The 24,199-nt window shown below is 45.9% G+C and overlaps 2 protein-coding genes, 1 non-coding gene and 3 pseudogenes across 7 annotated transcripts; 1 reads left to right on the top strand and 5 right to left on the bottom strand.

The window, feature by feature from the left end:
* Positions 1 to 3,342: 3,342 nt before the first annotated feature.
* Positions 3,343 to 5,609, bottom strand: LOC136468517 (dolichol kinase EVAN-like; annotated as a pseudogene).
* A 1,097-nt stretch (positions 5,610 to 6,706) lies between these two features.
* On the bottom strand, positions 6,707 to 6,784 carry LOC136478882 (small nucleolar RNA snoR1). The gene has a single exon (XR_010764547.1). It is a non-coding gene; the product is annotated as a small nucleolar RNA snoR1 (small nucleolar RNA).
* Positions 6,784 to 15,248, bottom strand: LOC136475626 (uncharacterized). Of its 3 annotated transcripts, none has more exons than XR_010763226.1 (3): positions 11,308 to 15,248; positions 7,339 to 7,396; positions 7,147 to 7,249 (listed from the first exon to the last, which is right to left on the bottom strand). XR_010763226.1 is itself a non-coding variant. In XM_066473157.1 (2 exons), exon 1 carries the CDS (start codon positions 15,153 to 15,155, stop codon positions 11,313 to 11,315), a length of 3,843 nt encoding a protein of 1,280 aa, XP_066329254.1. In that variant the 5' UTR covers positions 15,156 to 15,248; the 3' UTR covers positions 6,784 to 7,122; positions 11,308 to 11,312. The 3 variants fall into 3 exon arrangements, 1 of the variants encoding a protein (XP_066329254.1); XR_010763225.1 differs by having other exon boundaries at positions 7,148 to 7,249; positions 7,342 to 7,396; XM_066473157.1 differs by lacking the exons at positions 7,147 to 7,249; positions 7,339 to 7,396 and adding an exon at positions 6,784 to 7,122.
* Positions 15,249 to 15,384: 136 nt separating this feature from the next.
* Positions 15,385 to 17,563, top strand: LOC136475629 (KIN17-like protein; annotated as a pseudogene).
* LOC136475627 (uncharacterized) lies at positions 16,761 to 21,349 on the bottom strand. Of its 3 annotated transcripts, none has more exons than XM_066473158.1 (8): positions 21,219 to 21,349; positions 20,964 to 21,124; positions 20,642 to 20,827; positions 20,490 to 20,561; positions 20,308 to 20,409; positions 20,078 to 20,234; positions 18,739 to 19,491; positions 16,761 to 18,607 (listed from the first exon to the last, which is right to left on the bottom strand). In XM_066473158.1, exons 2-8 carry the CDS (start codon positions 21,105 to 21,107, stop codon positions 18,384 to 18,386), a joined length of 1,638 nt encoding a protein of 545 aa, XP_066329255.1. In that variant the 5' UTR covers positions 21,108 to 21,124; positions 21,219 to 21,349; the 3' UTR covers positions 16,761 to 18,383. The 3 variants fall into 3 exon arrangements, with proteins under 3 accessions (XP_066329255.1, XP_066329257.1, XP_066329256.1); XM_066473160.1 differs by having other exon boundaries at positions 20,078 to 20,225; XM_066473159.1 differs by lacking the exon at positions 21,219 to 21,349 and having other exon boundaries at positions 20,964 to 21,212.
* A 1,719-nt stretch (positions 21,350 to 23,068) lies between these two features.
* On the bottom strand, positions 23,069 to 24,190 carry LOC136468516 (tyrosine-sulfated glycopeptide receptor 1-like; annotated as a pseudogene).
* Positions 24,191 to 24,199: the final 9 nt, after the last annotated feature.

Here is a 24,199-nt window from a genome sequence, read left to right as displayed (position 1 = left end):
TTTTTTTGTTTCTTTATTTTGTCTTCAGAATGTTTCTGTGAACTGGGTTTCAGTGTTTATTTGGAATTCAAAACATTGCGCAATTTACACTACAGGCTTAGAATAAGTAAGCTCAGTCAATGGCCATAGTAAACATGCAAGTTGTATACATTGATTAACGTTATATAACTTACGGCAGGCCAGCCCACACGCTGCTACCTTGTCAAACTCAAACCTGCAATTCTGCACCCCGGCCGTACCTACACCCTGCTTCCAAACGATGACATGAACTGGGGGAAGAACGGGGAATGGCTCCCGGGGAAACGATCGTCCAATTATTTCCCCGTAGCGGATTCCGTGCCCTGGGCAAATCGGCCCTGAGTTGCCAAAGTAGCCCTTAGACTGTCTCCAACGGCGTTGGCAAAGCGTGACCCAAACGCAAAATGCGTTGCGCACAGTGTTTTGCGTCTGGGAATCACGCTCCAACGGAGCATGCATCCGAAGCAGCCATTTTGGGTAACTGGCGAATCGATAGGCAAAAAAGCGTCGTCTCTCGCGACGACGCAAAAGCATTGCAGAGAGGCGTGAGCTCCGTGGCGCCGGCGGGGAAGCATAGCAGTGGTGGGTGGAGGAGAAGCATAGCACGGCGGCGGCGGGTGGACGCAACAGTGGGGGCGGGTGGAAGAAGCAGAGCACGACGGCCACCACCACCACCACCACCACGACGCACCACCGGCCGCCACCGACCGGATCGGGAGAGGGAGAGCCGGATCCGGGAGAGGGAGGGCCGGATCCGGCCGCCACCGGAAGGGCCGGGGAAGAAGAAGGGGAGGGAGGGCCGGATCCGGCCGGAGAAGAAGAAGAGGAGGGAGGGCCAGATCCAGCCGGGGTGCTCCTCGGCGTGGCCCCGGCGTAGGGCTCCTCGGCTCGGGGCCACGGACGGCGCGGCGGGCGGCCATGGCGGCTTCTCCGAGCGTGGCTAGGGCGTGCGGGTGCCCGCTCGCCGGAGCTCTCGGGCGCGGCCTCGCCGGGGCAGCCATGGAAGAAGGGGAGGGAGCGCCGGGGAAGAAGAAGGGGAGGGGAGGCGCGCCGGCGGGAGGGAGAGGCGGGGTGCTCGGGGCGCTGGGGCGGGGTGCTCGAGAGAGAGACGGAGGAGCCGATGTGGGCTGTTGGAGAGGGACGGTTTTGGGTCTCACACCTATTTACTGTAGAGAACCCAATTTTTGAAATGGGTCGCTGATTTAGGTATGCATCGTTGGAGATAGTCTTAGGGTCCTGCATGTGGAAGTTACATGGTCCAGTGTGATAAAGATCGGACAATCGTTGTACTATGAGGCTTTTGGAAATGACCCATTCAGCCATGTGCATTGCTGCTGTCTGAGAAGGTATGGAAAGATTGGATTGACCAAATTATCAGTCCAGCTTGGGTGAGTCAGACCTGATCAGAAGACACGTTAAAAACTGCTTCCTCTCTAGTCTCTTGAACACGATTGGTTCTTATTTGATTAGAATGAATCCACTTCACGCACGATTTGGCTTGGAATCTTTTTATAGACCTATATCACCAGGGCGTTCGGCTGGTACACTTTCAACTTGTTTCAGTTTATTCTCTCTCACAGAACACTATTGAATCATTCAAAACCATCCAAAAATCACTGTACACCGCACCAGCCGAAATTCAAAGGATAAGAAACGGGAGCAAAGATTCATCAGACCCACCCGACCGTTTAGATCTTTGGCTGCTCTCCTGCCCCTCTCTATTTTCTAGCTTCAATCCCACACCAGCCTTTAGGATTTGAAATGGAATATAATCTATCTATCTATCTATTACACCTAAAAGAGAGAGAGGGTTTTGTACACAGGACCCGGCACTTTTCAATTTTCATCTATTTTTTTTCAATAAACACGTCACAAGGACAAACAAAGAATTGGGCATTCTCTCGAAACCCTCAAGAAAGAGCTCATAGAAGCCAACGCACACTAGGCCAGACGCCGCACCGCACGAAGCTACCGAGGTGAGGTCGTCGTTGAGGAGCTGGTAACCAAGCTGGTGAGCGTTGAAGCGTGCTGCTTGGAGCTCAAGAAGGCACTACGGCAAGCCACCAATTCGTCGTACGTCTACCAGCTGCGCAACGTTAGTTGGAACCTGTTTCTACGCAAGGGAAACAAGTATTACAGCGAGGTATCATTGCCCCGCTGAATCGATTTGAAAGTAGTTCAAAATTTCAAATACAAAATCATTTATTAACATTTTGTTAATGGTAAAATATATGTGGTCCCATGCAACGCATGGGTATGTATCAAGTTCTTGAAATAAAATTCGATTCCACAGAAGCAAACGGGCCGTATGAGGCTTCCAATATGGCTATTTATTACAAGAACTAGAAAAACAAATGAAAAAACATGTTTCAATAGAATTTCTAACTCTCTGTCTTTTCTGTACTCCAAAATCACCATTTTAGTTCTCCACTTTTGGAGAGATTACATGGCTCTCTAAATGCAATATATGATAGTTTTTTTAATATTTTTTTCCACATAAGGAAAATTATGATAATTTATATTGAAGTATAGAGAACAAACATTTGTGTCCGTTGGAGACACCAGAGATATACAAAGAAATATTTATTCGACGGCTCTCTAAATAGATATATATAGGTATATAGATTAAATTTGTAGAGCCTCTTATAGTGTGTTTGGATCCCATAAATTAATTAAAACCAATAATATCTAAAGATGCCTCCCGTTTCATTATTGGTTACTTTCTAATTTCTTAATTCTTGGGAACCAAACAGGGCAAACAGGGCCTTAGAGTTTGCCCTTAAGTGATCCGGACGTGCGAGTGAACTTTATAGGTTTTTTTTTTCTTCTAGAAAGAGATAGCAGGAGCTCTGCCTTTCAATAAAGTAGAAGAAAGAGTTTACACACAGGTACCACGCCCTGAATACACGTGTGAAATATCCACAGGATTTATTTGAGACACAACAAGCTCCAAGTGATCAAATTGATCAGCATCACAGCATGTATATTCGTTCATCCCAATGACAGGTTCATATAAGACTTTATGTACAGCCAACTGCCCAGCTCTGCCAAAAATGCCCTCTACTGTACGACTGGAGAACATTTTATGTTCTTCTACTGCTGTTCCTATGCCTATACCGACTGTCTCAACCACGAGCACGTCCTCTCAACTTCCGAAGGTAGGGGTTACAGAGAATGTGATCTGTTGAACTGAATCATCAGGCAGTTGATGCACCTAGGATACCAAGTGACTAATGTAGAGATAATAACATATTGCACTATATATACTAAAAGTGTAAACAAAAAGAGGACCTCAAGGTCAGTTTGATATACAGAAGGCTACTCCTATAGACACAGAAGACTATAGAACACGAGGGGGATGAAGGCATTGTCCAGCTGTGCAGTGTATGCCTCCAACAATCCACTCAGTGTGACAGCTATCAGAAGTGAACCAATTCTGTGTCAGAAAGGAAAATATGGGTCAGCAAGATGTTATGTAAGCTTGCTTTGTTGGTTTTGCTGTCAGTAGCTAGCTTAAAAGCAAGAACGAGATCGGACCTTTGCTTTGATATACTGTAGAACCTTCTAACTGATACATATATTACACATATCCAGTATGCACATAAAGCAAGTCGTTCATGTGAATCAGTGAACATATAGTTAATAATCCTGTGAAACAATGAAGCATTAAGCAAACATAAGTCAACATCTTAAAAGATTTTACAAGCAACAACATCTCACAAATTGTAAATAGTCCATTCCAAAAATGTTCTCCAGCTAGCCTATTCACATAGACCAAGGAGTCCCTGTTAACTTATGTCTATCAACCACTGAACATTAATAGTGCAGGTAGAAGATGAACATAATGACTTTGCTATCAGTTATATCACACTCCCTCCATCCCAAAAAGACCGTAGCTAGAGCTATGAACCTGGACAAACACTTGTCCAGGTCCATAGCTGGAACTATGTTGTTTTTTAGGACAGAGGGTGTAGACAATATATTTTGAAATGAGGAATCCCAATAACCAAACAATTACTATATTTACGAACAGAGGGGATATTCAATTTAAGGGTGTCAAATTAAATGATGTGCATTGACTAACAGGCGCATGGCCGTGTGCATGCCTTCTAGGCTCTTCTCGTGAAAGGGTGAACTGCGATGCTTACCAAACAAAAGGATGCACTTTGAGGCCTTGGACAAGGTGTGTCCATGATGGCAGTAAAAACATTAGCACCACCACCAACGAGATATAGAATAAGGCAGAACCAATTCTTTTTCGTGTATGTTCCTCAGCTGCTTGTGTTTGTTGCTTTCCCTCCATTCTACAGCAATCCCAAACTTGAAGAAAACTCTTGTATAGTAACGGAAGTAGAAAAAGGCCAAGTAAAAACCCCTGCCAAAATGAAAGCGAGTAAGCATAAATGTGCAATGAAACTCATGCCACACAACCAAAAGCAACCCTACCTGAATAATTGCGGTCATATCGCTTCTAGTTCCAGGTGTGTGAATGAATGCTTTTGATGACATGGAGAACTCCATCTGCCATCACAAATGCAAGGCAAAATAATTAAGTAAATAAATAATCATCTTTGCCACTAGCTGGTAGAATAAATCATACCTTTGAAAGTGTATGTGCCAACATATCACCAAAGTAGAGAACAAGACCACCTGACACCAGAAGCGCCTCCCCTGAAATATGCAAAAGTGTAAATAAATGGGGGTGAAAAACAAAATAAGTCCAAGTCAAGGTAATCGAAAAATACACTGATAGTCTGATACAATACAGAAACAACAGAGGACCACAAGTGATTACTAGACTTGTATACAAGATATATTAAGGTATGAATTTCTACTAGCATATGAAACTAGACATGATGAAAAAGAAGAGAAATGAAGACTTAGTTACATCTTAGACTTTAGTTACAAACCAAAAGATGCGCATGAGGGAAACTTCTCTAGAATATGCTTGATTAAGATCACAGCAGCCACTCCATGACAGAGCATATACACCATATCGGTCATTACCATCAGGCCTACAATAAATCCAGCATGTAGGTCAGTTTGAGAACTTCCTTGGTATGCAGTATGCTGAACCTAAATTACATTTAAATGTGGATTACACATGCGTGTTACCTCCATCAGTCTTCAGTAGAAAGGACAAAAAGAATGTCATGAGATATAAAACTATCAACAATGAGCCGTACTCCAAACGTTTAGAAATTCCATTGCTGGGAGACTTCCGGAGATGCCAAAGGAATAAAGCTAGCAGACTGAGACAGCTGATTGATGCTGCCCAGTACTGCATTTCCAGGTCAGGTATGCAAATTCTGGAAATGGAAACACAATGTAATTAGCAAATTGTGTCCATGGCAACTGAATAGACAACAAATACAACTTAGAAACCCTTTGAGTTGTTAAATTTGAATGTGGAACTGAGGCAGATCTTCATTTAATAGCCAACATGATCGAGACAGCAAAATCGAAACACACCTTTAGGTCCATTAGGATCAGTTGGTAAGAGCCTCGACAGTTGAATTAACCGAGAAAGCATGACGCTGGGCAGAGTAGTGGCTCCAAGAAGTATGCCTGATGAAGCGCCTGGCCTGTAGCACACACAATACATCATTGTTATGCCTTTCCTTTTTTATTTGTCTTGCTAGAAGCACAGATAAGAGCATTTGTCGAGTATAAGCTACATAGTGAGCATATACCCCAGAAGAGAACTAATAGATTAGCGACTAAGGAGTACATGCGGTTTTGGACATCGCAGAATCCCAATTAATCTGAAAAGGAGTCCCTAAGCCTATTCTTTACATTCCTGTCAACTGAATAGTTATTAGACACTAAGGCTCATGTTAAACCGCATTTTGGTGCCATGGAGAGCGAACCCCATTTTGACTGCATGTAGAAGCCAACAACCCGACTGCACAAGGGATCAGCCCTTACGCCTGCAGCTCAATATCCAGTGAATCTAGTAATGCAATACTTGTCTCCCGATTTTAGCTGCATTCCACACGTTGAAGCAACCTGAATTTGATCATCACTCGCACGAATCAGCCTCCGAGTCTCCCCGCTCCGTGCGGGCAGAGCTTTTTGCGCCTGAGTGGTAGTAAGGTCCATAAAAATAATTTTATCTAAAAAAGCCAAAACAGGGGTACTAAGGCCCCGGCCAAACGGGGCCTAAGTAGGGATATATTGTTCTATTCGCTTGGCTAATAAGGCATGGCTGAAAATATCGTTGGCTGATTTGTTAGGTTTTATTTACTATTATCCTATCCATTTAGTTTATAAGCCGTACCTTTTCAGCCAACGAACAATATTTTTTTCTCACATAAATCAGTCAACAGTACTTTTCATGTCTTATCAGCCAAGCAAACATATACTAGTTTGTTATATGCACATTACATACTCTTGTTGTCTGTCGGATTGGAGCCGTTTTTAAACTTCAGCTCCATGCACGAGCAGTTCTACTAATGAAAGTAAAGCTATTTAGATTTTCTCTTTTTTTCGATAAAATAGCTCCTCACATTTTCAGATTCATCAAACACTCACACCCACCTCAAACACTCGCACCCACCCAGATTTTAAAGAGCTCCTAAAACTATTGAAAAAGCTATGTCAAACGGGACATAATTCACCCCAATTCAATTTTGTACTGAAACAATCAGATATTGTAAAAGCAGGCAAAATTGCAACAAAATTGACGAGCTCAGAGAGGTGCTAATCTGCTGAAGGAAGGGAGTAACCCTTCTCATACAAGAGGTGTCAGAAATAAGCAACAACTCAGGAATAGGAAACCATACATGCCAAGTAACTTTTCCGGTTATTAGAATAGACACATGTGCGAGCCCTCATGAATACAGGAGGAATCACAGAGCAGCTTGCAATCTCCATTGTCCACACTCCACACCACATTATAACATCCACGGCTAATACAAAGTTTAAGAACTGCCCAAAGTCTAATACTCATAAAAAAATGACATCACACTAGGATTGTCATTTCTCCTTCAAAATATAGGATCATGATTAACCAACAGGTACTTGGCAGTAAACTAAACACTGCAGCCTTGCGTCTGGTCCTAGATCTGGTGCAACTCTTCAGCAGCTTGAACACAAAGTATCCTGAAAACAAAACAATTCCTAAATGGTTAGTAGATCGGACTATGATAGTAATTGTAATTTAGAGTTGCATTACAGTAAACCAGAAAAAAAATCCCTAAACATTGCACCCCCTTCAGAAGGAACAATCCTGCAAATACAAAAACAGATGCTACTTCAATCACATGCATCACATGAGGGCCACCAAGTAACTTAAATTCAAAGCTCTAACTCAAATACCACCCAGTTCAAGCTTCACAAGAATATGGATGAAGATACATGGACATGTGCATCCAGCCTGTCAATGCATTTACATATCAGATTCTTCCTTCCCAGAAAGAACAAACAGGAAAAACAAAACCAAAAATAAACATTATACAGATGAACTAGTACTTGATAATGCATGCTCTTATGGTAACAAGTGCCCAACTTGCTGACAACAGTCAAGTGCCGCAAGTGTGTATGTGATGCAAATATCTAGATAGCATTGGCGTTAGTCCAAAGGAAAATGAATGACGCGCCTTACGAATAGCTGGGCCAAAAATTGCTATCTCCCTCCCTCCCTCCCTCTTGTATGGCCCAAGGAGTTCTGGGTCTTCTTTAGTCTCCAGCAGCTGTCTTTTTCTTTTCTTTGTGTGGATTATTCCAAATGCAACTATTTGTACCTCTATTTATGCTCTAAGTGCCTGTGCTGCTATTCCGGATTCAACTATTATTCCGAGCACAATTTGTTAAAAACAGAAAGTACTAAATTGTGGACACTATCAGAAACCATAAATCAAATGGCGGAAAACTACCCTACTATTCCTGATTCCACTTTCAGACCATCTTAAATTGAAATTATAATGATTTTAGGGGAAAAAAACAAGGTTTGGAGATTATAGAAAGAATTTCGAAGATATCTTGATCAATGTCAAAATATCATTTAGAATCTGGATCAGAGATTGGCGTTTACTTTAAGAAAACATGATGAATTAATTTTAAAATGATGACAAAATTACAGATATTGATATTACTGGAGATCAGCTTGTATTTATGCTTCTTTCTTATTTGTGCTAGTGCTTTTACAAAAAAAAAAGAACAAGTTCCAAGAGGGTGTTCAGGTAGATGGCACTTTAGTCTGATTAATTGGTTACTGGACTACATACCTACACCATGCATTTGATTTTTAGCATAACAATATAATTCTATTTTTCAAAGGTTACTGGACTACATACCTACACCATGCATTTGATTCATTTAGCATAACAATATAATAATTCTATTATTCAAACCACAATGTTTTGTTTATCATACATGCCTTTATCACTACATATAAATATTGAGAGAGTGCAAAAGAGGCCTCGACTTCAGCAGGGAAGTGTGTTGCTTCGAGATGCATTTATGAGATCACTCACTGAGGACCCAAAGTAGTTCTTCTGTAGTGCTGGCTATTCTGTAAGGTGCAAGCACGCAATAGCAGGGCACCAGTACTGGCACATTCTATTGTTGACAACGATGCCCAATGGAATCTACATTGTTGTCCAAGTAATATACAAGCATATTGCTTTTCACTTGTATTTCTCTAACCAAGGCTGCTGAATTGGCCACAGGAGTAGGTGTACTAACTGTACCAGTAGTTGGTGTTTCTCTCACCAAGTCTAGAGATGTGTATATTCTATGCAATGAAACTGAAGAGCAGTTCAGTTCAGCTTTTGCACTTGCTGAGCGTGAGTGTACTCTGTTCTCAGCTCCCTCTCTCTTCTACCTCTAGCCCAAACCAGTGTGTGCGTGCTTGTGTGTGAGCTGCTGCTCACCTGTTCAGGCCAGCCGGTTTCCAACATTCTGCGCTATCTAAAACTCTGAAAAGAGAAGTTAGATTCCACTAGTATTCCTACTGCTACCAGCAGACTCCGTACCTAATACTAGTAATCGAAGCATATTTAGTTGTAGCAATAGATAATGCTAATATGCACACAACTCATGCCAGAAAGCTGAAATGAACCATACAGGATGCATACTACGCATGACCTGAAGAACAGGTTACTTATTTTAACTATGCACTAAAATGTATATAAAATGGGGAAACAATACTGAAATTGATATATTCTAATCTATTTCAGTTTAACTGAGAACACATTTATGTCCGTAATCTGACCATGCACATACTACATGTCTACAAGTTCAGTCGGTGTAGACAAAAGATAATCAGCACTGGCCATACATCAGCCATTACTTGGCACTGTAGCCATACTCCTATATGTGACGTATGGATAACCATCAGGTTAGGGATAGGGATATGTATTGGATATACAAGAGGTGGGTTTGGGTTAGGGATATATGAATTTTATCCTTTTCCTTTGTTTGGGAGCAGCTGGCTTTGGGATTAAATTTAGGTGGGTCCCACGAGATAAAAAAAAAAAGCACACACGCCTGTACTCCTCTCCTCATCCGTTCAATCCAGCCACCAGAGTCTTCTCATCCCCATCCAACCGTAGGCTTGACCAAGCTCGGTGGCTCCGGCAATCCGCGCGTCTGTGCGTGGGATAGCAGTATAGCACAACTCCAGCGAGCGCGGCTCTCTGCAGGCAGCATGTGTGAGGCATGGACGGATCGGCTCATCGGCAGTGTGCGAGGCTAGCGGCGGCTCCGGGTGACGGGCGCCTGCACTGTTGCGGCGCACAAGGCGAGCCTGTCAACCCCAGGCCAGCGCTCGTGGCGGCGTGAGCAGCTGCACACACAGCTCCGACGTCCTAGGGTGTTGGTAGCGCGCTCTTTCATCCGCCGGAGAGGACGACACGAGGACGCGAGGTTAGTGCTCAATCGTGCAGTAGATCTCCGGCTACCAGTGCGGCGTGCTTGGCTCCAGCGTCCACCGCGGGCTCGGTCCAGACATCCAACGGCCGGCGCATGCGTGCGGGGGCGAGCGCGGCTCTGCTGCTGGCATGCCACGCCGCGCACGCCATTTCACGTCCAAACCCAGCCCTCCCGTTGGGTTAAGAACACTGGGATAGAGCATCCTCATTTCCCTATCCCAATCCATGTTTATTTCCCTATCCCACTATCCAAACACGGGTTCAAATCTATCCAACTCTTCATATCCCTATCCCAGCTCTCATTTCCCATGAACCAAACGCCACCATAGTACATAGGGAGACCAGCACAGTTGACCTATGCCTAATCTCTGCTTTCAGCAAAATATCTAGAGCAAGCAGCAGATTATCTTACACAGAACTTGATATATATACACCAGAGAAAATTCTTATCTCGAAACCCTGGTTTAGACTGCATCTGTTTGTTGCGGTGTAAACGCAACTTCTGTAATATTTCAGCATGGTGTTATCTTATGTAAGCACGTCATGCATTAGCTACTAAGAAACCTGATATAGTCAAGTTCAAAAAAAAAAGAAACCTGATATAGTCCAGCTTTTTTCAGTTCCCAAACATTGTTCAATTATAACTGAATTTGTGTGTGCTCCCATACGGCCATACTTAGAATAGAATAGATGGCAACAGTTTTATCAGCTTTTTGTCAGTTCCTAGGCATTGTTCAGTTAACATTGAACTTGTATGTGCCCCCATACTTAGAATAGAACATATGGGTATAATCTTATCATTTTTTTTTCATTCTCTAATTTATAATATCTCTGCACTTGTCTCAAATAACCATGCAGTGCATCGGAACAACTACAGATTTTTTATGCTTCATTACAGCTAGCTGAAACATTATCGATGTCTAGTAGTTCCAAAGTTGATGTTAGTTGTTGAGGATACATGCCATCATCATTTGAACGTGCACTGGTCATAGATAATTAAGATTTCTATGGTACAAAGAATATGTTTCTGTGTCTGATCCATAAGTCCTTATTACCAGAGCAATGAAACCTCCTTTTACTTTACAACCAGAATGATTTTTTCCTATTTCTGATCCACAATTCCTTATGTCCAATGTCATATGTAACCATAAACATTTATTTCAAAACCACAACTATTGTTTCCTCTACAATCTGCAAATCCACATGCCTAACGTTTTTATTAATCATCAAAGTTCATTGAAGAATAAGAAATCACTTAAAGCATATCAGTAAACTAAAAAATACCATGAGGTTTGTTACTAGAATACAAAAGTCAATTACGCAGGTATTAAGCTGCATGATTTAAGGATACAGAAACTAGACTGAAAGCAGTTTTAAATCATTGTACACAAATTTGGGAGTGAGCAAGACTCACGTTAATCAGACGAACATTGCCAGCTCTGGACGGCTGAAGATGTTATCCCCATCATCTTCCAGGGCAGGATAAGAAGCAACAAGCGCATCCTGTGCACCAATGTACAGAGAGTTGTAAATCTTCCAATAAACTTCACGCACTTTCCTTGCTGGATGGAAGAGACCTTGCAGGCAATAATTCAAAATCACAGCTGCACCTAGTGCGACCCTCATTCCCTCAATTGCTTCCATGACAGCATTTATAACGTGGGGAGATGTCTCAAATATGTTGGGCCAAACATAGTTAAGCAGATGGACAAGAGCATCCTCACAACCCAGGCCAGCAACGCCTAGAGCCATGTGCTTAACAGCAGAGGCAGCAGTCTGCCGGTGAACCAGATCCCTATCCATTAAAGCATCTTCAAGCAAGGGAGTGACAGCATATATGTAATCTTTGCCCATCTCACCAATATACTCAAAGAGGAAAGAGAGTGACTTCAGAACACCATTTTGGACATTGAGCTCTGGGACCCGGTACTCATTCATAAGGGCAGGCAAAACTGTGAAAGGTGAGCAAGTTTCAGCAACTATGGCAATCGCTACAGTTGTGCAGACACGGTTCTGTCGCTCCTGCACCTTCAAGTTATTCAACAGGGTGGCCAACACATCCTGCGGCCCTATAGCCTTTGCAATATAACCAAATGTGTTCACAGTGGCTCTCCTAATACCCTTCTTATGAGCCTTCAACATTTCGAGCAGCTCAAAACAAATCCTCATCCATTCCCTTGCTGGCACAAATTCTGCTCCACGATCAGCAATCCTACCAACAAGATCAATGCAGTTCTCCTGGACCTTCTCATGCCTGTTCTTCAAGATGGGGGTCAGACGAGGAAGAAGATCCTTGATTGGAGGAGTCATTTTAGTCATACCAATGACATTGACGATAGCCTTCAAGGCTCCAAGAATTGAACCCAGCACCTCAGGATACTCCTCTCCTAAGTACTCATACAGCACAACACCCAAGTGACCCATAAGCTGCTCCTCCTGGCACTGCTTCATGACAATGGCTATCCTGGAGATCAGATCAGCAGCTTGCTGCCTAACTTTTGCACTCTTGTTGTTCAGTCGCCACTTGATGGTACCACAAATCTGAGGAAGGTATGGCTTAACTCTCTGTCCAAGTGCATTAACCACAGCTCCAAAACCATTAAGCATAACATTTGCATCATCACTAGTCTGTTCTTGGAAAGCATACAAGATACCATCAATAAGCAGCTCCTCCAGACGAGCATCAATATCTGAAGCACCCAAGTTGGCCACCACCTTCTCAATTGTTTCCATCACCATTCTTCTGTAGGGCTCGCTTTCATCTTTCAGATCCTCAACAATCCTCCCAACTATATCAGCAACTCCAACCTTGTTTGCCATCTCCACTGTAGTTTCCACAAGCTGCTTATAGTTCCTCCGATCTAGAGCCATTCTCCTCACCCAGAAGTGCTTGAAGAAATCTGGAAGGATGTCATTCCGGATATAATCAGCCTCCACACCCTCTGTACTGACACACTGTTTCACAACCTTGAGGACAATCTTCTTCATTTCTTCATCTGGAGACTGAAACTCCCTAATGAGGACCTGCATCACCTCCTTTGTGTAGTAACTAGCATACAGAGCGTCCATAAGAGGGATGATGAAACCAATGGCCTTCAGGAAGGCAGCAAGGACCTTCCCGCGGTGAGATCTGATACCCTTCCATAAAGGTTTTAATACAGTATCAAAACTTTCTATACCATATGGTGCAGCAGCCTCAGCAAGTGCAGCGAGAGAGAGGGCAGTAATTGTCCGGACTTTCTGGTTTTCATCGCTCAAACCATGCTCAATGATCTCAACTAGTGACTTGAGATGTGGCAAAACAGCACAGCCCATGAGAATAGCAATCTGCTGAACAATTTTGATACCAGTGTGCCTAGCCTGCCACGATTTCTTACTCTGACAGACAGCCTTCAAGAATGGCAAAAGCGCAGGGATGCCCAAAGCAGAAGCCACCACACTGAACGCCCTAGCAGTCGTGTTTCTGACATACTCATCAATGTTATCAATGTCCGGTCGCATGGCAGCAATCATAGTAGCAAGCCCAGCTGCTTTGCTAAGATTTGAGATGATCTCCCTGCCTTCAACACGAGCATAGTAGTCCTCATCAATCAACAGTGGCTCAATAACCACAAGAATCTTGTGCACAAAAGGACGGACCAGCTCATCCAACTTATACAGTACCCTATCAATAACCTTCACCAGAAGATGCCTCTCCTGGTCCTCCAGTGTTGGCTGCATGAGTAAGGGCAGGATTTTGTTGAACAGTGGTCCAGCACCGAATTCCCGGGCTTTGTCTGTCAGTTGCCGAAGTGCTGTTTTACGCTGTGGGGGTGTGCCATTCTTCACTTTGAGTAGCAGTTTCATGATTTTCCTCTCCTTCTGCTCCTCAGGCGATAGCTGCTCCTCCTCTTCCTCATTCAGTAAAGTTCCAAAGTACTGGTAATCCTCTGGCTTCATCAGCGGTAATCCACCAGGCAGCTCCTTGGGCACATCAAAATGCTGCCCACGATTCTCCTCTGGAATAGCATAAAGTGGTGTCCCCAGCGGTGTTGGGGTCGCAAGGAGCTTCCTTGCCGGGGTCCTGATGGGCTGGTAGGAAGCCGGAGGCTCAAGAATCTTGTACCCCTCCTGCGGGAACATGGCATCTAGCTCCTCGTCGGTGAGAGGCCTGTTCCTCTCCTCAATGTCCCGCTCCCACCGCATGAGCTGGTACTGCTCTGGAGTAATCGGTCCACGAGCAATCTGGCTAGGAGTTGGTGTGGAAAGGTTCTCTGCACCAAATGGCGTCGGACCAGGAGTATAACCAGCAGGTGTTGCAGCACCAAGACCACCAGGGGTTGCACTTCCCATACTCGCTGGCGTCTCATCCCACCTTGATCTCTGCTTCTTACCAGGGGTTGGCGTGACACCACCAGGCAGCTTTGGAGTCGCATCCCAAGCCCCAGAAGGAGTAGCCCCAGGGGTGGCACCACCAGCTGCAGGCGTCGCATCAGCATCAGCCATCCTCCCTGGAGTCGGTGTCTCATCCCATCTGTTCCTTCTCACCGAGGGTGTGGCATCTCCAACACGTCCAGGGGTGGCATCCCAACGCCCAATCCCAGGAGTTGCATCAGGGGCATCCCAGTCCGAGGATGTCTTTGCCTTCTTGGCACCGGCAGCAGCATCACCATCCTGCGACTGATCCCACCTGTTGCGCCGCTTCGTCGTGGCAGCCGGCTGCTCTGGCGCAGCAGCCTTCCTCTCCTTCTCCTTCTCCTCCTCTTCCTTCTTCTTCTTGGCAATCTCCCTCAGCAGGTCCTCCTTCTTCTTCTGTAGCGCCGCGTCGCGCATGACGTCGGCGTAGGTCCGCACCGATGGGTCCGGGGTGGCCTCCCCGGCGGCGAACGGGTCATGGCGCTCCGGCGAGATGATCTGGTTGAGGCGGCGGCGTCGGTAGTCGTCCTCGCGGTCGATGATGCGCTGGGACCTCTTGGGCAGCCCGTCGTCGTCGTCGGCCGACCGCGGGATGTCGGCGGCGGCGATGGCGTGTCCCGTGTACGCCGCGAGGCGGCGCGGCGCGGGGTTGGCGGCCTCCGTGTCGTCCTCCGCGGCGTCGTCCTCGGAGGCCGGGATGGAGGTGTCATAGCCCGCGAAGCGGTTCGGGTCGGCGCCCCCGCCGCCGTAGAGGTCGGTGTCGAAGGTGACGGAGGACACGGCCATGGGCGCGCCAGCAGCCAGCGCCTCCTCCATCTTGCGCCGCTCCTCCTGCGTGCGCGCGAGATCCGCGTCGATCGAGTCCATGGCGGCGGCGGCTCGGGGGTGAGCTGGTAGGGTTTGCTCTGGTGGACGATGCGAGATTGGGGGAGGAAGGGGACAAATGAACGATGTCTAGCTAGCGGGAGAGGCCCCTCACAAGTTCACATGTGGTGGATTGAAAAATCTCGGTGGCAAGATCTCGTACGTTGATTGGTCATAGCTGCGGTCCGGACCGTTCATTTGTGGTACAGGCAACCGACTTCTCCAAAGTCCAAACAAAGCCCTCGCCCCAATCGGCCAAATCCACTCGATCCCCAATCCGTTCAGGCCGCCGCCCTCTCCGGCCGCCACCGCCGCTCTCCATCATAAAAAAAAAAATCTACTCCTCGTTGCTTCGCGTCCGTCTCCTGGACTAACGTACTCCCCCCTTCTCCTACTTGTAATTCCCCTCCTTCTGCTTGTGCGGCAGGGGCCTCTCCCGCGCGATGGGGAAGCACGAGTTCCTGACGCCGAAGGCGATCGCGAACCGGATCAAGGCGAAGGGGCTGCAGAAGCTGCGGTGGTACTGCCAGATGTGCCAGAAGCAGTGCCGCGACGAGAACGGGTTCAAGTGCCACTGCATGTCAGAGTCGCACCAGCGGCAGATGCAGGTGTTCAGCATGGCGCCCGACCGCGTCGTCGAGGGCTTCTCCGAGGAGTTCCTCGAGTCCTTCCTCTCCATCATCCGCCGCGCGCACCGCCACTCCCGCGTCGCCGCCACCGTCGTCTACAACGAGTACATCGCCGACCGGCACAACGTCCACATGAACTCCACGCGCTGGGCCACGCTCACCGAGTTCGTCAAGTTCCTCGGGCGAGGGCTACTGCAAGGTCGAGGACACGCCCAAGGGGTGGTTCATGACCTACATCGACCGTGACTCGGAGCAGGCCGTCAAGGACCGCCTCAAGCGCAAGAGGATCAAGCCGGACATGGCTGAGGACGAGCGCCAGGAGCGCATGATCGCCCGCCAGATTGAGCGTGGGCACAAGTCCTTAGCCAAACCCGATGATGGTGATGCTGCCGAGGACGAGCCTGAGTCCGGCAGTGAAGGAGAGTATTCAGGTTCAGATGATGATGGGGAGGAGCTGGAGGATGGCTCGAAAGAGGCAAGCAAGGCAACTGGGAAGATTGCAATTGCGCTTCAGAAGGCTGTGCCAGGGCCCAAGTTTTTTTTTTTTGACAACAAACGGGGATATATTAACAGCATTTAGCTGAGAGTAATGTTACATGCTGGAAGTTTACAGAGTGCAGTGCCTGTGCTAGAGTGCACTGATGACCTTGATACAAATAAGAGCATACATGCTGAAAAGTAGTAGCAGCTTCTGAGAAGGCCTGTCTGGCAAGACTGTCAGCAGTAGTGTTGAGGTTCCTGCTAATCTTGAGAATGGTGGCGCGTCTGCGAACCGAGCAGTTGGTAAATAAGTGGGTGAGGAATTTGATCCGCCAATCTGGTGGGTGGGATTGGTCTTGCTGGTTGAGGAAGCGCACCAGTTGCTGGGAATCTGATAAGAAAGTGGTCCTGTCAAAGTGCAGGGTGTCATTGAGCTTGGCCGCAAGGTTAATCCTTTTGAGGATAAGCCGAAGGTGAAATTTGGTTTCGACGAAGAGGATGATTTGGGTACCGGAGAGAAGGAGAAGGATGAGGTGGCCAAGAAGAAGGGAAAGGATGTGAAGGCAGCAAAGGCAAGGAGGTCAGCATTGGACGAGCTGATGAAGGAGGAGGAGAAGGCCAAGGAGAGGAGCAATAGGAAGGACTACTGGCTGTGCCCTGGGATTGTGGTCAAGGTGATGAGGAAGTCATTGGCAGAGAAGGGGTACTACAAGCAGAAAGGGGTGGTAAAGAAAGTTATCGATAAATATGTTGGGGAGATTGAGATGTTGGAGAGCAAGCATGTTCTCAGGGTCGACCAAGATGAGCTTGAGACCGTGATCCCTCAGATTGGCTGACTGGTGCGTATAGTAAATGGGGCTTATCGGGGGTCAAATGCCAGGTTGCTCTCAGTGGACACTGAGAAATTCTGTGCAAAAGTGCAGGTTGAGAAAGGCCTCTATGATGGGAAGGTTCTCAGGGCTGTCGAATACGAGGACATTTGCAAGATATCCCGATGATATACAACGTGATTCATTCCATTTTCCTGGATCATCACTGAAAGCAAATAAGCGCTATGTGATCCAGTGTGTACTAGCTGTGTCAGTTAGACGCCTGACAGCGTCTGTGCTTGTTATTGCTTGTGCTAGAATATCTTCTGTCGAAGCAGTTTTCAATATGCTCATGTTTCTAGTTCACTGTAACTGCTGAAAGGCTATCTGTGATAAAATGATGCCATGTATGTTTGCTTGTTACTAGACCAGGATAACCGTATTAACAATTTTGTAATATTTGGTTAACTTCTATATTTCTGTTTCTAGTTAATCTTTTACCAGATGTTTTCTTGGTAGTTTGAGCATTACTTGTCAATCAGTTCTTTTGATAATGTTATCATATTTTGGAATTTGGATGCTATTATTATGAAGGTAAAGAACTCAACTAAAAGAAGACCACCAAAAGATAATTGAGAATTAGTCAAAGTAGTTTTTTCAATGTTTTTTCCCTATGATCTATGTTTTGCAACCCTTTGCGAGTATGGTTTGGTTTGGAAAGTTATTTGATGACAACTGTGCAGTTGCTGCATCTATATTCTGAACAGCTTAAAGGAAGTAGCAAAAAGTTACATATATCTTATTAGCAAATTTATTGATGCAACATACCTTGTTTAGCAATTCCAGATGAAATATGCCTAGTTCAAATATCTCACAAGTCATAACACAGTCGTCACTTTTGCTTTATCCCATGTTTCACCTAGAAAAAGCTCCCCGTTCTAGTCTAGTAAAATGTAACAAACTACTACTGAAACTAAACTGCTATTAGTCTCTGAAATTTGGAGTTCTCTTCAGCCTAATGATAGCATATAAGAATGCTAAAATAGTATCTTAAAAGCATCAATTTACATATACAGTTTTTGTTGAGTGGCTCTACTTTGTTCTTTACTTCCTATTTGATAGCTCTGAAACATATTACGAATTCAAATTCCTACAAGCCTGTTAAGTGTCCTGTCCTGTGCCTCATCTACCCGGGTTGCTCAGGCTGCCCGCTCACGTTCAAGGATATTCAGAAGCTACAAAGCACAAAATCATGTAGCTACAAAGCACAAAATCATGTAACTGGAGATCCATCCCATCTATTTCTTCAATAGTCAATCCTTGAAGCCCTTCTCCAGTTCTTGGTTGAGGTTCTTGCCGATGAAGACAGTCTTGTTGATGCGCCGCTCATTTGGCTCATTTTCCTGGCTGCCGGCTCCAACGATCACAGCTTCAACATCTTTATCCTCAACAGGGACATAAGGATCTTCCTCCGTGTTGACAAATAAATCCTCGGCTAACGAAGCCGGCAATTCAGAAGAACCAACTGCTGTGACATCTGAAAACATAAGACACGGGTATCACCATTACATATGTGGAGTGTGGAGTGGCAGTTAGCAGTAAATAACCATAGAACATAAGACAACAGAAAAGAGTAAACGGTGGTGGTGTTTGCAACAAGCAACTTACTTGTGCTGGCTTGGTCAGATTGCATATCCAGTAAAACCATTTTTCTCTCAAAGACAGAGAAAGGGTCACCCAGCATCACGAAAAGATCAACTAGCTTAGGAGCATTGTAGTCTGATAACTTGATCTGTTTGCCAAACATCTTGGTATACTCTGAGTGAATATGGCCAAGTTCAATATATCCACCATTTGATTTAAACAGCTGGATCATTTCAGTCTTCAAGACTTCAACATCAACAGGTAAGGACCTACGGATCACAATACCTTCACCCCGTGCAAGGCTTGGCCAGTCCCACGTGTAAGTCCCGGCACTAGTGAGATCTGAGGCGGCAGTACCTTGAGACGGGATAGCAATCACAATGGTGTACCCACGCTCGACGAGCATGCGCACTGCCGGCACAAAGTCCGCATCACCAGATATCAGCAACATACATGCCGGTGCGGGATTGTCATATGCAAAGCAGAACATATCAACCAGGATAAGCTTATCAGCTGCATCTTTTCTTCTATTGAGGATATCAACATGTCTGACTCCAGTTCTTTGAAGTCCCTCCCTGATTGAAGCAGGAACAGCCCCATACGCCTGAATTGTTGTTGTTGCTGAATCTACAGCAGTATTCATACTCAGAGCCTTTCTAATATTCTTGGATATATCTTCTACCTGTGAATCCTTGGGAACCTTGCAGTTCTCAATATCCCAAAACACAGCCATTGGAGTGAGACGAACTTCTGCAGAAGCCATTGTTTTATCCTTACCTGAATAACAAAAAAAAGATAAAAGGTTCAGATCATGAAACAAATAAACACAAGCATGAAGCATGCAGTGACATAAACAGCAAAGACAAATATTATGCAACAGGAATGTAAACACCTCAACCAACATCATGCCACAGTTGAGATATCATTTCCTATATACAACAACAAGAAACATTTATGGACATACTGTCACAATAAGTAAGTAGTATTGATCAACAACAACAAAATCTATTTTAATATATTTCAGTAGAGGTTTCAAACCTCTCCTGTTCCTTCACAAAAAAAATCCACCAGTACTTAAACTATGTCATGAATAACGACATTAGCTACTCAATTGCATGCATCAAATTAGTTTAAGTTGTCTACATCTATGTGTCACTGATATGGGATAAAACTGCAGAAATAGAGATGTTCTTTCTTGGATTTTGTGAGTTCTTTTTTTTCCCCAAAAAAAATTCAGTGTACTTTTCAAATATTGGTGCATATAGTGCAACGAATGCATAATTCTTGTCCTTGAAATGATAGTTCTCTATCAAATCCATGTTAAAGAGGTACTCAAAAGAGATACTCAGCAAAGTCGTCTCACGTCTTGCGCGATCTTGAGAAGGAGGACTGCTGCTACTCCTTTTTTGACGAGCACCTAGCACTGGTGTTGATGCTGGAGGTAAACTTCTTCCCCGGCGGCGCTTGGAGGGTGGTCTTGGCGAAGGAGTCTCCTCCCGACCACGCACCACCTGCGGCGACTATCAGAATTCACATTTCAGTCTAGTATGGAGAAGAACAATAATTTGGCACGGACTACAGGCAGCTGAGTACCTCCCAGTCGGAGAGCAAAGAAGCAACAGCACTCTCTGCACTTCCCTTCATGCCCATAGCAACATCCGAAACCTGCAGACCTGCACTCCATGGTTGCAACATCTGAAAAAGTTGAACAAATGTTCAGACATATGCCTAGATGATAAACAGAAGCGTCATGATCGTAGTATTATTATTAGTACCACGACGTCGGCATCGATGGACTTAAGCCACTCTGCCTCCCTCTGGAGGATGGAGGCCCGGGGCACCACAGCCTGCACTCCGCCGGCGCAACTTATCGTCAGAACTAGGAGAAGCGAAGGGAGTTATGCGTGCGAAGGGAACGAAAAAAAACCTTCTCCAGCGAGGCGGAGCGGTCGACGGTGAGGGCGTCGGGCTCCACGGCGACGCAGTCGAGCACGACCTGCTCGACCTTGCGGATGTGGAGCCTGGAAGAGGCGATCTCGGTGGTGACCCCGAACTCCGGCGCGGCGGTGACCACGTGCACGTCGTGCCCCGCGGCGAGCATGTGCCTCACCACCTGCGAGGGGAGAGGATAGAGGAGGGACCCAGGCAGGGTCAGAAAACGGGACGGAAGGGATCAGGCGCGGGCACCACCGCACCAGGCAGGTAAGCCGCAAGCGGGCGGAGGAGTCGAGAGGGAGGGAGGGGCGGACCTCTAGGGCGCGGGTGGCGTGCCCGGAGCCGTGGCCGGTGACGTAGTAGGCGAACACGAAGTGCGCGCCGCCGCCGTCTCCGTCTCCGTCACCAACCCTCATCCTCCGGTCTCCGCTGGCAATCGATCGAGTGCGAGGGATCATTCCGCTCCGCTACGACTCTGTAAGCAATGGAGGTGGTTAGAGGAAGAATTGGGGAGAAATTGAAGAAGGATTGGGGAAGAAGTAAGAATAGAGAAATTGGAGAAGCATTACAAAGGCCTCCGGCACGCCAGCAGACTCTTGCTCGGGAGTTGGGAGTGGACTCTTTTCTACTGCTTCTCTTCTCACCTGTTACTTATCAGTTTATCACGTCGCCGTCAGGTAGGTAGGCGCAAGGGTTCTGGTTTGGTTGGTCAGATACGATCCCGACGCCGGCTTCAATGCGCCCATTCGCCGCATTATGCTCCTGCCTGTGCCTGAGGGTTTTTTTTTTGGGTCGCTTTGAGCCTGGTCCGAGACTGACGTCGGTTAGATTTTTTTTAAAAAACATGCCCACCCGACGGACATGTATGTTTCTACGTGGGTTCACGATCGTGGCCGGCCTAATGAGAGGAAGCCCTTGTTTAGCCCACCCCAAAACATTACGACCTGTCACGTCGAATATTTAAACAAATGCATGAAGTTTTAAATATAGACTTAAAAAATAATTAATTGTACAGTTTGCGACTAATTGGCGAGATGAATCTTTTAAGCGTAATTAATCCATAATTTGACAATAAGTGTTGTAGTATCACATGTGCTAATGATCGATTAATTATGTTTACTAAATTCATCTCGTTGTTTACTGACAGATTCTGTAATTTGTTTTTTTATTAGTATCCAAACACCATATACGACATCACGTGTAACATCCGATTGACGCCCCCAAAACCTTACAGGCTGAATCTAAGGCCTAACATTATCAGCTACTACGTGGCCTTGGTCCTATGAGAGTTTGGCGTCATCTTATCCCGAAAGTAGGAATACTATATATGGATAATTAGATATGCATGTTCTCAAATCATATTCGTCGAGGTCATCACAACAGGATCTTTGTTATTTTGCTTTATACGTAAAGTAGTGGATAAGTTTATGGCTGTGATGTCTATAGAAAAAAAAACTCATAGGATCCGTTTTGATTAAGATATTGAGGGGGTTGGAATTGAATTGGTTTCAATACAAAGTTGTCGTAGTATTGAAATGGCCACAATTCGAATATTATTGTTTAGATGACCATTGAATTGCTTTTTGAAATCTTAGCAAGTAGCTCAAATCGAATACCTGTTTGGATGCAAAACAATAGAATTGAAACTTTCTCACACGGCAGAAGGAGCTCGTCCCATCTCCGGGGCATGGCCATGGGGGGAGCTCGACCTCGGCGGCTCGCCAACAGCAGGGAGAGCGAGCAAGGTCACCATGGGGGAGCTCGACCCTAGGCATGGCGAGCAAGACAGAGGGACGAGGGAGGGAGCGAGGCCGCCGGGGGAGGGGGGGGGGGGGGGGGGAAGAGAATGAGGCTGCCATAGGGGAGAGAGGGAGCGAGGCTGCCATGGAGGAGCTTGACCAGCCATGGGGAAGGAGGCGCCGATGGGGAGCTCGACCGACCATGACGGATCTCGGCAGGCGGCAAAGATGGGGAAGAAGGGGATGACCACGGGGAAGAGGGGTGTTGGCCGCCGACGACGGGGAAGAGGGCGCTGGCGCCATCGATGACGGAGAAGAGGGCGCGAGCGCTGCCGGCCATAGGGAAGAGGGCGCTAGCGCTGCCAGCCACCGGGAAGAGGCCCCAATTCCACTCAATACAGAGGGTCCGTCTCTGTATTGGTATAGGCCCCTTCCCGTTATAGTTCAAGGAAATGGGTCTCCAATGCCAAATCTCAATTCCACGACAGCGTTGAGGAAACTTGATTCCAATTCCAAAGTCTAGGCTCCAATATCTACATCTAAACGGGGGAATGGAATATATTCTATTCAAAGAAATTTTGTTTTGTAATTTTTTTCTTATTAGTGAGACATCTCTAACGTTCTTTTCATAGATTATTATAATCTTTTTCAGAGTTTGTATGCAGACTTTGCAGTAATTATTAAATTTTATTAAATCGACTAATTGACCTCATGGCTGGATTACGGTTGACACACTGGCGAGCAGCTTCAAGCACCTTCAGCATTTGCTCCTCATACCCTGTGCCCCGTACTGTTGGATCCAGAACTTCAATCTGTTTTCCTTCTGATCTCATCTCCCATATCCACTGGACGGGTTCTTTTGATGCAAATGAGATTGGAATAGGGCGCTGGCCTGTGAGCAGTTCAAGCAGGACTACCCCAAAACTCTACATATCACCTCTCAGAGTAGCCACCCACCCTTGCCCATACTCAGGGGATGTAACCGAGAGTGCCTACCAACTCAGTCGTGACATGTGTTTTGTTGGGAAGGATCAATCTGGATAGCCCAAAATCCGCAACATAGGCTTTGAATTCTTTGTCCAGTAGGATGTTGCTGGACTTGATGCCACGGTGAACAATGTGAGGCTTGCACACATTGTGGATGTATGACAAACCCTGGCTTGCTCCTTGTGCAATCTTTAGCCTCCTCGGCCACTCAAGAAATGAACTCGCATCATCATCCCTGTTGTGGAGCCAATCATCCAGGCTTCCATTCTCCATGTAGGAATATATGAGGAACCTCGAATTTCCCTGGATGCAATAACCCCAGAGTGACACGAGATTGTCATGATGCGCCATGGAGAGTGCATCAACTTCTGCACAGAATTCCCTATCCATCAGACACATTTCACTGCTAAGTTTCTTTATGGCGACCTTGGAGCCGTCAGAGAGTGTAGCTTTGAAGACTAGCCCATAACCTCCACAGCCTATGATATTCTCCTTGCTGAAGTTATATGTAGCCTTCACCAAGTCAGTGAATGTGAGCTTATTTGGTTTCTCCCTTGTCTCTTGAAACCATCACCAAGGATTGCTCTGAATTGAGGTTGGACGGCATTCCTCGTATGGCATTCTCATTGTTGCTCCTATTTTTGTTCATGAAATTTGTACTCTTGAAGAAGAAAAAGAAGCAAGCTAGCTAGCAAGAATAGGATGGCAATCCCTCCAAAAGTTATGCCAAATGCAAGCACAAAGATGGATTTATTGTTTTGTCGCTTCTTGGAGCTCAATGTTGTTTTACCTGAACTGCAGTGATTTGCAAGCATCGGAGCACA

This window comes from Miscanthus floridulus, chromosome 8 (assembly GCF_019320115.1).
Source record: "Miscanthus floridulus cultivar M001 chromosome 8, ASM1932011v1, whole genome shotgun sequence".
Lineage (NCBI taxonomy): Eukaryota > Viridiplantae > Streptophyta > Magnoliopsida > Poales > Poaceae > Miscanthus > Miscanthus floridulus.
This window is presented reverse-complemented; position numbering and strand designations above follow the sequence as displayed.

What these genes read in the sequence shown, in the direction of transcription:
- LOC136475626 (XM_066473157.1), bottom strand. Translation starts at nt 15,155, where the DNA reads ATGGACTCGATCGACGCGGATCTCGCGCGCACGCAGGAGGAGCGGCGC.
- LOC136475627 (XM_066473158.1), bottom strand. Translation starts at nt 21,107, where the DNA reads ATGATCCCTCGCACTCGATCGATTGCCAGCGGAGACCGGAGGATGAGG. An exon ending in ACGCCACCCGCGCCCTAGAG is followed by an intron (nt 20,828 to 20,963) that starts GTCCGCCCCTCC and finishes CTCCCCTCGCAG; the next exon opens with GTGGTGAGGCACATGCTCGC. An exon ending in CTTTGCTCTCCGACTGGGAG is followed by an intron (nt 20,235 to 20,307) that starts GTACTCAGCTGC and finishes GAATTCTGATAG; the next exon opens with TCGCCGCAGGTGGTGCGTGG.